General features: G+C 43.6%; 1 protein-coding gene and 1 long non-coding RNA gene across 2 annotated transcripts in view; one reads left to right on the forward strand and one right to left on the reverse strand.

The window, feature by feature from the left end:
- Nucleotides 1-13,495, forward strand: part of LOC122554988 — a 114,025-nt gene that overhangs the window by 52,185 nt on the left and 48,345 nt on the right. The window lies entirely within an intron of this gene.
- The window catches only part of LOC122554986, a 111,730-nt gene that overhangs the window by 30,918 nt on the left and 67,317 nt on the right, over nt 1-13,495 (reverse strand). The window contains exons 8-9 of the mRNA XM_043700488.1: nt 6,066-6,269; nt 1,241-1,350 (exon numbers count right to left, since the gene is read on the reverse strand). Coding sequence (XP_043556423.1) covers nt 1,241-1,350; nt 6,066-6,269 — 314 coding nt within the window. The remainder of the gene's footprint in view (nt 1-1,240; nt 1,351-6,065; nt 6,270-13,495) is intronic.

Here is a 13,495-nt window from a genome sequence, read left to right on the forward strand (position 1 = left end):
AGGTGTGGGCGCCAGTCTTGCACCTCCTGCGGTTGCAGGGGAGGGTGCCGGGAGTGGAGGTTGGGTTGGTGGGGGGTGTGGGTCTGACGAGGGAGTCACGGAGGGAGTGGTCTTTACGGAATGCTGATAGGGGAGGGGAGGGAAATATATCCTTGGTGGTGGGGTCCGTTTGGAGGTGGCGGAAATGACGGCGGATGATACGTTATACATGGAGGTTGGTGGGGTGGTAGGTGAGGACCAGTGGGGTTCTGTCCTGGTGGCGGTTGGAGGGGCGGGGTTCAAGGGCGGAGGAGCGGGAAGTGGAAGAGATGCGGTGGAGGGCGTTTTGTTCTTCTATCGGTTCCTTTGAAATTCATTTTTAATGTGAGTGGCCATCAATGGGTCACAGCAGGGTCTACACTGTCAGCATGCTATGTTTCGATGTGTTCAGACTTGATCAGAATCAGGAACCATGACATGTTTCACATTACCTAACGTGGGACACCAAATATAAAGACAGCAGAGTGACAGAGGCCTGGGATTGAATCTGTCCTGTAAGCAGTGGGCACCACTTCAAATCAATCTCAATAGATCAGTAATAAATCCCTCCTCTTGTGTTTCTGAAATGTTACCATGTTATTTACATTTATAGACAGCAGTAACAGTTGACTTTGATAAAGCAGTCTGAATAATAGAGCATAGAGCATCAATAACGAGAGGTCATCCTTTCAAAGTGACAAGTGGAAAGTTTAAGGGGGATACACGTGGTAAGTACTTCACACAGAGGGTGATGGGCATTTGGAAAGCGTTGCCAGCAGAGGTGGTAGAGGCAGACACGGTAGATTAATTTAAGATGCATCTGGACAGATGCATGAGTAGGTGGGGAGAAGAGGGATACAGATGCTTAGGAATTGACCGACAGGTTTAGACAGTACATTTGGATCGGCTCACGCTTGGAAGGCCGAAGGGCCTGTTCCTGAGCTGTAAATTTTCATTGTTCTTTGTTCTTAATCAAGTTACTGTAGATGCTGGAATCTGTACTAAAAACAAAATATGCTGGAGATCACAGCAGGTCAGAACACAAGCTAATGTTTTGAGTCTAAATAACTCTTCATCAGAACTGCATTCACGTTAGCTTGCTTTGTCTCCATGAATGCTGAATAACAGAGGAAATAGCCAGTTGAGCAATTTGGCTTTGAGTCATTCTGCATTCTCTTACTGAATGTGGATACTGCACGAGTTAAATTAAAAAAAAACTTACAGCTCTTCTCCTTGTAACACTGATCATGCTGTTGATCGCTGAGATGCAGGCCTTCCAATCTTTACCAACCTCAGTAAGGTCATGGTGAGGGAACTGTTTGCTTAGGAACTCTGCAAGAACAATGTGTGAATTATGAATGTACATACTGGGTTCAGGCACACAATCAGATTGTGGAAAGTAAGGTCAAAATCATGATGTGACTTGAAAATTATTTTTAAGTTGAACTAATTCAAATCAGAAATGGACAGCACTTCAGCCACGTTTTAGGTCAGCTCAGATTCCTTCATACAAACTACCGTGAAACTTCAGAGAGTCAGCTCAACATTACAGCCTACTGTTGAGCAATATTACATTAATGTTAGTAAAGATTGCAAGAATTTGGTCCTGTAAGTTATTTGCACTGTACACATCTGTGTTTCCCATATAATTCTAAAACACTGGACGACGTAGAAACAGACTATTGATGTATCCAAACTATGCTGATGTTTATGCTATATCCTCCTACCTTACTTCATCTTCCATTAACAATATGCACCTTTCCATTCAGTGCATCTATACAAACTATCTTAATCACTAGTGATGACTTCATACTTTGTTGATCATCCTGGAATATTTGCTTTATTCAGTCACTAGCTTATGTACTGAGAGTTTGTAGTAACACCATTCACCAAATAAGGGGCTAACTATATGTCCCCTCCTGGCACCCTCCCCTGCCACCGCAGGAATTGCAAAACCTGCCCCTACACTCCCCCCTCACCTCCATCCAAGGCCCAAAGGAGCCTTCCACATTCATCAAAGTTTTACCTGCACATCCACCAATGTCATTTATTGTATCCGTTGCTCCTGATGCGGTCTCCTCTACATTGGGGAGACTGGATGCTTTCTCGCAGAGCTCTTTAGGGAACATCTCCAGGACACCCGCACCAATCAACCACACCGCCCCGTGGCCGAACATTTCAACTCCCCCTCCCACTCTGCCGAGGACATGCAGATCCTGGGCCTCCCTCACCGCCCGACGCCTGGAGAAAGAACGCCTCATCTTCCGCCTCGGATCACCTCAACCCCAGGGCATCAATGTGGACTTCCCCCCACCTTACCCTAGTTCCAACCTTCCATCCTCATGACCTGTCCTAGCTGCCAATCTCCCTTCCCACCTATCCGCTCCACCCTCCTCTCTGACCTATCACCTCCATCCCCACCTCCATCCACCCATTGTACTCTTTGCTACCTTCTCCCCAGCTCCACCCCCCTCCTATTTATCTCTCCACCCTAGAGGTTCCCTGCCTTCATTCCTGATGAAGGGCTTTTGCCTGAAACATTGACTTTCCTGCTCCTCGGATGCTGCCTGACTTGCTGTGCTTTCCCAGCACCACTCTAATCCAGACTCTGATTTCCAGCATCTGCAGCCCTCACTTTTGCCTATATGTCTTCTAACCACCAGCTAATTTTTTTAGAACAAAAGACTGCCGCTAAGTTTTATCATTTGATCTCAGGGCTCCAGGAAATGGCATTGCACAGTAGAGATGCATTCTCTATTGTAGGGAATGGGTGTACCTCACTTATAGAGTACCACTGCTCGCTTAAAGTCACTAGCTTATGTACTGAGAGTTTGTAGTAACACCATTCACCAAATAAGGGGCTAACTATATGTCCCCTCCTGGCACCCTCCCCTGCCTGAATTCTAGCTGAATCTAGATAACTGATCACATCGAATGTATTCTGGTCTTTAATGGAGCATGGATCATTTTTGTCCTTTGACTCCCTGGCTTCTCTGAATACAATGGTGTCAGCTGTCCTTAGTGATTTTCCTTCATTCCTTTATGAGTTTGGACAGTAAGCGAGGATCTTTGCATTATGGGACTTACTGAGAGCCAACCTTGTGCCCTTCATGGCAATCACCTCTCTCCCCTCATGAAGAAACCAGCCCACAATGCTCCTTTCAAAACCATTGGTCCACTGGTGATCCTGAACCAAAGGTTGGTGTAGTACTGAGAACAGCCACTGCTCCCTACTTTGGCACTGCTGAGCAATGAAGAGTTGCTGGCCTCAGATTGGCTGACAGCTCCTGACGTGGGACCTTTGCCCCAGGAGTCCACGATTCTGGGGATGGTTTGCAACTGCCTAATTCGCACTTGGTTAAAAAGGCATTCCCAAAAAAAGGTGCGAGTCAAATCTCTGCTGTCTCCACTGAATACTGCCCTAAATCTTGACAGGTTGCAACACTGCAGGGCACATCACAGTCAGCTTTTCACACTTACAACAATGATTTTCCATCTGGAAGAGAAACAGTCTCTGTTTGATTCTCTTCCTTAACACAATGTTGCTTTGCTCATTTTTAATACCACAAAAGCCTCAGCTTCAAAGAAACACTGAAGATAGGACCAGTAGTTAGCCATTTGGCCCTTTCAGTCTGCTCTGCCATTCCAAGGTGATTGTGGCTGATTCTCTACCTCAACACTATACAGTTGCTTGCTCCCCATAGCTCCAGACATCTTCAGCCTCTCTAAATCTACCAACTTCTTCTATTAATGCACTTCAGTTGCACACTTCTTCCTCATTACAGCAGGAATGATGATTTCAATGCCACTCGTACACTCTGAACAGTTTGGGATCTTCTGGCCTTCTCTGTGGATTACCTGGAGTTTAATAGTCTGTACGACCCTCCCAACTAATGATAATTGAGGCCTTCTTTGCTTTACTTCCCAATAAACACTGAATTCTCAAATCTTTACTTCAGGAAGGTCTGGCATTTATTTAAATTTATTAGTCAACACTGTTTTCTATTACGAACTGTTCGAAACATAGCACTTGGTTGCACATTCCTTTTTGGCAGGCAGTGAAGAAACAGAGTAATTACCGAGGAAGCATTTGTTTTAGTCACTTGCCTGCTCATTGTTGCTGAAAATTCATTTAGACGGTCTGTCCTGAAACATTTAACTGCCTCAAGTATCCCTCTACATTTGGAAATTATGTAAATGGTGAACTTCTGAGCATTTTATGGGATCATTTTTCTTTATGGAAAATTCTGTCTATTTAAGGCAATAAGTTGGCATGAAATTCACTTGTAGGAAACTGCAGTGTGCAGACCAACTCATGACTTTTCTTCTATTAATTTTCAGAGGCGGAAAATTCACATTTAACAGCTTTAAGACAGCAATGTAAACACAGGAATCAGCTGACCATGAAGGGCGTCCTGAAAAGTGCCTGAAAGAGGCTCCAATTGGATGTGCTGAGGAGCCTGTTGTCAGGAACACGGAAAAGGCCTGAGGCCTCATTGCACAAATGGAGCTGCCAGCAGTACATCCCAGCATGCTTTTCACTCCCCTCACAAAGCACTTAGTCACCCTCCTCTCCCGAACTGCCAGTGCTGTTAGCCTCAACCATCTCAGATCCAACTCTTCAGAATTGTCAGCCCTTCCCCCTGTCCCCAGGTCATGGTTTCTCTGCTTGGTTGTCACAATATTTTCATGACCGTGGTGATTTCATCAAACATCACTACCATTTCCTCAGGACAATGAACAAATCCCAAACTTTAAACCATGGCAGTGGTGTGACAGTTAAACTGCCTCCTGCTGTCAGAGATGAAAATTTCCTTCCCGAGATCCTAGAACCTACCCCATTCTTTCTATGACCTCACTCTTTGGTAGCCCTGAATTCTGAAATCTGTTCCAACATTCCCAAAGTCTCCCACAAAATATTATTGGACTGTGTGACTCCAGTTCTGTAATGCTAAATTTTGGCTCATTTCGGAGTCCTCCTAGATCCCAGGGAACCTCATTGCACATATTGAAGTTACTAAGTGATGTGGCAATAGTGCAATGTTCCTGAGCTTAAAATGCCCTTGAGTCAAAGTTTTTTTTAAATTCACTCCCAGGATTTGGGCGTTACTAGCTGGGTCAGCTTTTCTTGCTTATCTCTAGTTGCCCTTGAACAGGTGCTTTCTTGAACTGCTGCAGTACATGCAGTGTACGTACACACACACTGCTGTCGGGAAGAAAGTTTCAGGGTTTTGACCCAACGGCACTGAACAAATGGTGATATATTTCCAAATCAGGATGGTGAGTGGCTTGGAGAGGAACTTACAGGTCATGGTGTTCCCATGTATCTGCTGCCCTTGTCCTTCGAGATAGTCATGGGCGTGGGTTTTGAAAGTGCTGTCTTAGGAGCCTTGATGAATTTCTGCAGTGTATGTTGTAGATAGTACACACAGCTGCTACTGAGTGTTAGTGGTGAAGAGACTGGATGTTTGTGGATGTGGTGCCAATTAAGTGGGCTACTTTGTTCTGAATGGTGTTAATTTTCTTAAGTGGTGTTGGAGCTGCACTCATCCATATGCATGGTAATACATAATACATCATCATTCATCAGTCAGCAACATTACGGGACATCTGTTTGCACATGAGTGAATAAGAAAATGCACAGACAGCGAAAAGAAGGCAAGTAGATTCTGAAACCTCCAAAGACACACGAGCAAACGATACAAATGCACTGGGTAAATAAGCGTACCCAACTCAGAGGAACTCAATAGCAGCAGCTTCCTTTCCCTTCCAGAAGACCTGCACTAATGGAACAAAGACAGTAGGTTAAATGATGGTATTCATTCATACTAACAAGTGTCACTTATACAGGAGACCATCAATAGAAGCATCACCCAAACTCTCCTTACTAGAGGCTGGGCATGATACTGCTGAATAATTAGCTGCAATATGACACTGGTTACCTGTAATTGAAAGCTTAAAATCAGCATACTCTCTTTTAAACAAAGAACTAATCTGAGATGTGATCTGGCTAGTCCAGTGGCAACACTGAAGTGCAGTAAACTCACCTCTCACAGCTGCCAGTTTATTCGGATCCAGTAATTTCATCCCGTGCTGCTTGCTTCCATCAATGCTGCTTGTAACCAGGACCTCGTCAGTGAACAGATTCCTGGCCAGATAACGTGCTGCCAGCTTTGGCTGGGTCTTCTGACTGGCTTTTAATATGAATGCACCAGGTATTTTAACGTTGCGTTCGGGATTCCCCAAAAACCCTTCAGAAAAGCAATAGAAAACAAACCTCTGAAAGGATGCAATTTGACTCAGGATCAACTCTCTTTCACAAACAAAATTATTCCTAGTCACTGTGACATGTATAATACATCAGTTATATATTAAGCTAAATTCAAACCAATGGTACAAGCTAATTCGTTCAGGATGTTCCCTGGAAACCTCACAAATTGATATCCTACTTCATCCTCATCATCCTTGTCTCAGTCTTCTCCATATCTCCCCACAGAGTCTTCTCATTCACCAATAATTGCCTTCAATTTTCAAGCTATCCATCAATGATATTCTCTTCCTTCTCTCCTCCCTTTTCTTGTAGCAATCTTCCCTCCATTATGTATCTTACTCATCCATTTCCTCTTAAGATGTCCAGTCCGTCTGATTGTTCCTAATTATATTCAGTAAATATGTTAGTCCACTCTCCACAGCATCTTATCATTCACTCCTTTTTTAGAGTCATAGAGTCATAGAGATATGCAGCTTGGAAGCAAACCTTTCAGTCCAATTCATCCCATGCCAACCAGATATCCCAAACTAATCTAGTCCCATTTGCCAGCACTTGACCCATATCACTTTAAATCCTTCTTATTCAGATACCTATTCAGATGCCTTTTAAATGTTGCAATTGTACCAGCCTCCACCCCTTCCTTTGGCAGCTCATTCCATACACGCACCACCCTCTGTGTGAAAAGGTTGCCCCTTAGGTTCCTTATAAATTTTCCCCTCTCACCTTAAATCTCTGCCCTCTAGTTTTGGACCACCCACCCCAGGGAAAAGACCTGTCTATTTACCCTATCAATGTCCCTTGTGATTTTGTAAACCTCTATAAGATCACCCCTCAGCCTCCAACGCTCCACGGAAAACATCCCCAGCCTATTCAGCCTCTCCCTATAGCTCAAATCCTCTAACCCCAGCAACATCCTTGTAAATCGTTTCTGAACCCTTTCAAGTTTCACAACATCCTTCCACAGCAGGGAGACCAGAATTACATACAATATTCCAAAAGTGGCCCAACCAATGTCCTGTACATCTGCAACATGACCTCCTAACTCATACTCTGTGTGGCTAATCCTTTCCAAACATACCTTTCAAAGCTATTTAAGAAGTTCGTCTTAACTTTGGTTCTAGGCTCACATTCACACAAAAATAACACTCCACATCAAGCTCTTTACAAGTCACCTCTTGAGTTGTTTATTCAGCTTTCCAGTTAGTAATTATTCTTTTCCAGCTAGCTCACACATACCATCAAAAGTCTGTGCTGAATGGATCTGGAAAGAAGCTGAAAAGATGCCATCCTGGGTTACCACCCCTTCCTCCACAGCAGGAAGCTGTGAAATACTCCACGATGGACATCCCCCAGTTTTATTCAGCATGCACATTCCACATCCAAAGGTGATGGTTTAGACGATATCACAGAATACAGTCTGAGTTAAGGCTGTTTATTGTCCACGAGTGTCATTTGGAATTGAAAATACTCTATGTACCAAAGCTTCATTCTGTGCCTCGAATGATTGTAGGTGAATTGTATACAAGTTTCATCACTGGGTTCTGTTTACCTATGCTATGACAAACCTTCTAAATATATCATATTAAATGAACTCTCAAGTAATACTGCATCAGAATTACAGATATACTTTACTCCGGGGTCTAGCTTCACAGGAATGAATTGGAATATGCCGCACCTATTATCTAAATATTTCTTCAGCCAAAGATAACGTCGTTGTATAATCAAATTGCATCTGCGTGCTCAATTAAATCTTACTTTCTTCAGACATTGAAAGTTCTGGTTTTGCTTCATTTCCCCATAAAGTGTGTTAAATATTTCCCAAGTTGCATTTAACATCTGAGTAAGATGGCTGAGGGATATAACTTTGTTCCAGACATTGAATCAATAACCTAGGCTAACACTCCAGTACAGTGCTTCAGGGAGTGCTGCACTGTAAACAATTACCCAGCCTTCACATCAAATGTTAATCTGGAGACCTAGCTGTCAGTAGCAAATTAGTTGCTGGTTAAAAATGCAAACTGATCGTTCTTTGCAGTGAGGTCAGTGAAGAGAAATATCGGGTGGGATTAGCACTTGGCACAGCTCACTGCCAAGCTGAATTTTATCCAACTGACCATATACGTTGAGAGTTTCACTCCCTGTCTTTACCTATGAATTTTATTTGTGCCATCAATTGTATTCTGCTGTGTGTTTCTGATGCATTGCATATGATGCACTGGGGGTGTTATAGGGTCAGAATGTTGGGGCATGAAAAATATTAAAAAGGCCCCTGGTGGCTCATGAAGAGACTTAATGGCAGATTTGGAAAGAAGCTGTGGGCCTTTAAAGGTGGCAGGTGTTTCACCCCATCTTGACAGGTCCAAGTGTTACTGGTGGGTGAAAGAGGCAGTGTGAGATTCACACACTCAGTAGTGTTGAGTCTAATACAGTGTCAGTATGACTGCTGCAAAATCCTTAACCTGATGAATGAAGTTTTTTAAAAATATTCATTCAGGGATGAGAGTGTTGCTGACTAGGCCAGCATTTCTTGTCCATCCTTAATTGAGGTTAAGAGTCAACTACATTGCTGTGGGTCTGGAGTCATACACAGGCTGGACCAGGTAAGGGTAGCAGATACTTTCTCTAAAGGACATTAGTGAATCAGATGGGATTTTTCGACAATGGATTCATGGTTATCATTAGACTCTTAATTCCAGATTTCAATTGAATTCAAATTGCACCATTTGCCGTGCTGGGATTTGAACCCCAATCTGCAGAACATAAACTGAGTCTCTGGATTAATAGTCCAGCGATAATATCACTAGGCCATAGTAACAGTAAGCATCCTGTAGGATGGATAAGGGTCTGTGTAACTGTCGTGATCTGACGTTTTTTAAAAATATCCTGCTCTGCAAATCTTGAAAAAAGGCTGCATCTGCATCTGAGTATTTTTTATAATTTCTGCTAAACTGCCTTAATTGACAGGTATAGGTTAAAAATAAAATCATCTGATCATGCAGTTTGAACAGAGTTTTTATTTACATTTCATCAAAGGCTACTTTGTCATTATGGATGTTTCGTTAACTTTCAAAAGCTTGAATTATTTCCTTGAGGAAGTGACCAAGTTGATAGATGAAGTAAGGGCTGCAGATGTCATATACATGCACTTTAGTAAGGCATTTGATAAGGTTCCCCATAATAAACTAATAGAGAAAGTGAAGTCACATGGTGTGTATGGTGTTCTAGCTAGATGGATAAAGAACTGGTTGAGCAACAAGAGACAGAGAGTGGTAGTTGAAGGGAGTTTCTCAAAATGGAGAAAGGTGACCAATGGTGTTCCACAGGGATCAGTGCTGGGGCTACTCTTGTTTGTAATATACATAAATGATCTGGAAGACGGCACTGTTGGTATGATCAGCAAGTTTGCAGATGACACAAAGATTGGTGGAGTAGCAGAAAGCATAAGGGACTGTCAAAGAATACAGGAGAATACAGATAGACTGGAGAGTTGGGCAGAGAAGTGGCAGATGGAGTTCAATCCAGGCAAATGTGAAGTGATGCATTTTGGGAAGGCTAATTCTAGAGCGAATTATACGGTAAATGAAAGAGCCTTGGGAAAAGTTGATGAGCAGAGAGATCTGGGAGTTCAGGTCCATTGTACCCTGAAGGTTGCTGCACAGGTGGATAGTGTGGTCAAGAAGACATATAGTATGCTTGCCTTCATCGGTCGGGCTGTTGAGTATAAGAACTGGCAGGTCATGTTAAAATTGTACACAACATTGGTTCGGCTGCATTTAAAATACTGTGTACAGTTCTGGTTGCCACATTACCAAAAGGATGTGGATGCTTTGGAGAGGATGCAGAGAAGGTTTACGAGGATGTTGCTTGTTATGGAAGGTATTAGCTATGAAGAGAGGTTGAGTAGTTTAGGTTTGTTTTCATTAGAAAAAAGGAGATTGAGGGGGGACCTGATTGAGGTTTACAAAATCATGAAGAATATAGACAGGGTAGATAGAGATATGCTTTTTCCTAGGGTGAAGGATTCAATAACAAGAGGTCACACTTTCAAGGTGAGAGGTGAAAAGTTTAAGGGGGATACATGCGGCACTACTTTACATAGAGGGTGGTAGGTGCCTGGAACACGTTGCCAGCAGAGCTAGTAGAAGCAAGCACAGTAGATTAATTTAAGATGTGTCTGGACAGATGCATGAGTAGGTGGAGAGGGATACAGATGCTTAGGAATTGGGTGACAGGTTTAGACAATGGATTTGGATTGGCTCAGGCTTGGAGGGCCGAAGGGCCTGTTCCTGGGCTGTAAACTTTCTTTGTTCTCTTTGTTCTCTTTATTTCAACAGGAGTTCCGAGGTCACAGTTGAGTTGACAGTTTAAAGAGTATATTAAAGGATTACATGTCTTTGATGTGGAGTGGGAATAGAAGTTTATGCAAAAGAGTGACCACTTGAGAAAATGTAAAAGCTTCAAATCAGTTCTATGAATGTGAGTTCTTTTTCGTACCAAGTGAAAGATCATAAACTGTCAGAGCTGAAGTGGGCTATTCAGCCCATCAAATCTGCTCTGTGTGCATTGAGATGATGGCTAATCTGATAAACCTTAACTCCACTTTCTTGCCTTTTCCTGAAAGCCCTTGATTCCTTCAATGATTAAAATTCTGTTGATCTCAGCCTTCAATATTGTTATTGACTCAGCCTTGACCACCCTCTGTGGTAAAGAATTCCACAGGAAAGACTATCCTCTGACAGATGAAAATCCTCCTAATCTCTGCCTTAACTATGTGACACCTTATTCTGATATTGTGTCCTCTCTCCTAGTTTTACCCACAAGCAGAAACAATCTCTCCGATCTCTAGCCTGTCGATCCTACTAAGAAACGTTACGTGTCACCTCTCATCCTTCTGAACTTCATTGAATGCAAGCTTAATCTACTTAACCTTTCCTCTTAGGACAGTCCCTCCACATCCGAGACCAATCACGTGAACCTTCTCTAGACTGCATCTCAGCCAAAGTGTTTTGAATCATAGAAACCCTACAGTGCAGATAAAGGCCATTCTATTCATCGAGTTTGTACTGACCTTCCAAACAGCATCCCACCCTTTCCCCTGTAATCCTGCATTTCCCATGGTTAACCCACCTAGCTTGCCCATCCCTGAACATTATGGGCAATTTAGCATGGCCAGTCCACCCAATCTGCACATCTTTAGACAATGGGAGGAAACTGGAGCACCTGGCAGATTTGGGGAGGATGAGGACATTCCTCACAGGCAGATGCCCGAGGGTGGGTTCGAACCCAGGTCCCTGGGGCTATGAGGCAGCAGTGCTAACCACTGAGCCACCATGCCACCCAATTGTATTATCATATTGTATTATTCAAAGTTTACTTATTTCATCACCACACAGCTGCTGAGGACTGTGCATATGGCTATGTGGTGGCATGGAGTATGTGGGTTCATGGAGGTGGGGAGGTGGGTAGGGAGGGGTTATGAGGCCTTGGGGTTAGAAGGCTTAGCAACTCCTACAATCACCCCTGGGACCACGTTCCAGAAAATTGAGTCGGGCCTCGAACTAGTTTTGTTTGGTATTTGCCTGCTCCTGTGACTGCTATTCTTTGCTTCCAAGTCATTACACTTGACTTATCCAACACCCACACTCTCATAAACACAGTGACTAAAAGAGCAGGTCAGGTGCTAGGAATCCTGTAGTAAATAACTCACCTCCTGACCCTCCAAAGTCTATCCACCATCGACAAGGCATAAGTCAGGAGTGTGATGGAATACTTCCCACTTATCTGGATGGGTGGAACTTCAGCAACATTCAAGAAGCTTGACACCATCCAGGACAAAGTGCCTGCTTGATTGGCACCACATCCGCAAACATTCACTTCCTCTACCACCAATGCTCAGTAGCAGTGGTGTGTACCACTTAGGAGATGCAGAAATTCACCAGGGCTCCTCAGACAGCATTTTCCAAACCGATGACCACTACCACTTGGAAGGGCAAGGGCAGCAGATACAAGGGAACACCATCACCTGCATTTCCCACGGCTAACCTACCTTTCCAAGCCACTCACATCCTGACATGGAAATATATCGTCGTTCTTGAGTCACTGGATCAAAATCACAGCATTCCCTCGCTGAAGGCGTTGTGGGGATACCTACAGCACACAGACTGCAGTAGCTTAAGAGACAACTCACCAGCCCCTTCTCAAGGGGCATTGCTGCTAAGTTTTGCAATTGACACAAAGAGAGGTGGACAGATAGCTAGTGTCGAGGAACCAGGAAGGCTGCAGAAGGATTTGGAGAGGCTAGGAGAGTGGGCAAAAAAGTGGCAATGGAATACGATGTGGGAGGAAGAATAGAGGGATAGACTATTTTCAAAATAAGAAAAAGCTTCAGAAATCTAAAGCATGAAGGGAATTAGGAGTCTTAGTTCAGGAGTCTCTTAAAGTTAACATGCAGTTTATTTGGCAGTTAGTAAGGCCAAAACAATATTAGCATTCATTTTGAGAAGACTAGAATTTATGAGCAGAGATGTGCTGCGTACGCTGTATAAGCCTCTGGTCAGACTGCATTTAGACTAATGTGAGTAGTTCTGAGCCCTGTATCTAAGGAACCCTGTGATGACATTGGAGGGAGTCCAGGACACATTTACAGGAATGATCCCGGAAATAAAGGGCTTGTCAAATGAGGAGTAGCGGGATGAGGGGGATCTGACTGAAACTTACAGAAGACTGAGAGGCCTGGATAGAGTGGATGTGGAGAAGATGTTTCCACTTGCGGGAGAGACTAGGAGCCAAGGGCACAGCCTCAGAGTGAAGAAACAACACTTTAAAACTGAGATGAGGGAGAATTTCTTGCACCAAAGGACAGTTAATCTGTGGAACTCTGAAGGGTGTAGAGGCCACATCATTGAGTTTATTTAAGACCGAGATAGATAGGTTCTTGATTAGGAAAGGGATCAAGGGTTATGGGGAGAAGGCAGGAGGGTTGACAGGGGTTGAGAAACATATCAGCCATGATCAAATGGTGGAGTAGACTTGATGGGCTGAATGGCTTAATTTTGCTACTTTTTCTTAAAGTCTTATGGTTTAACTAGGCACGGGCAATGGTCCAGCCAGCGAAGACCACATTACCAGAATGATTAACAGAAAAAAAACGACGTAGTGCTTCCAGACTCATGACCTCTACCATCTAGATGGACAGGGTAGGAGATA

This window comes from Chiloscyllium plagiosum, chromosome 12, assembly GCF_004010195.1.
Source record: "Chiloscyllium plagiosum isolate BGI_BamShark_2017 chromosome 12, ASM401019v2, whole genome shotgun sequence".
Classification (NCBI taxonomy): Eukaryota; Metazoa; Chordata; class Chondrichthyes; order Orectolobiformes; family Hemiscylliidae; genus Chiloscyllium; species Chiloscyllium plagiosum.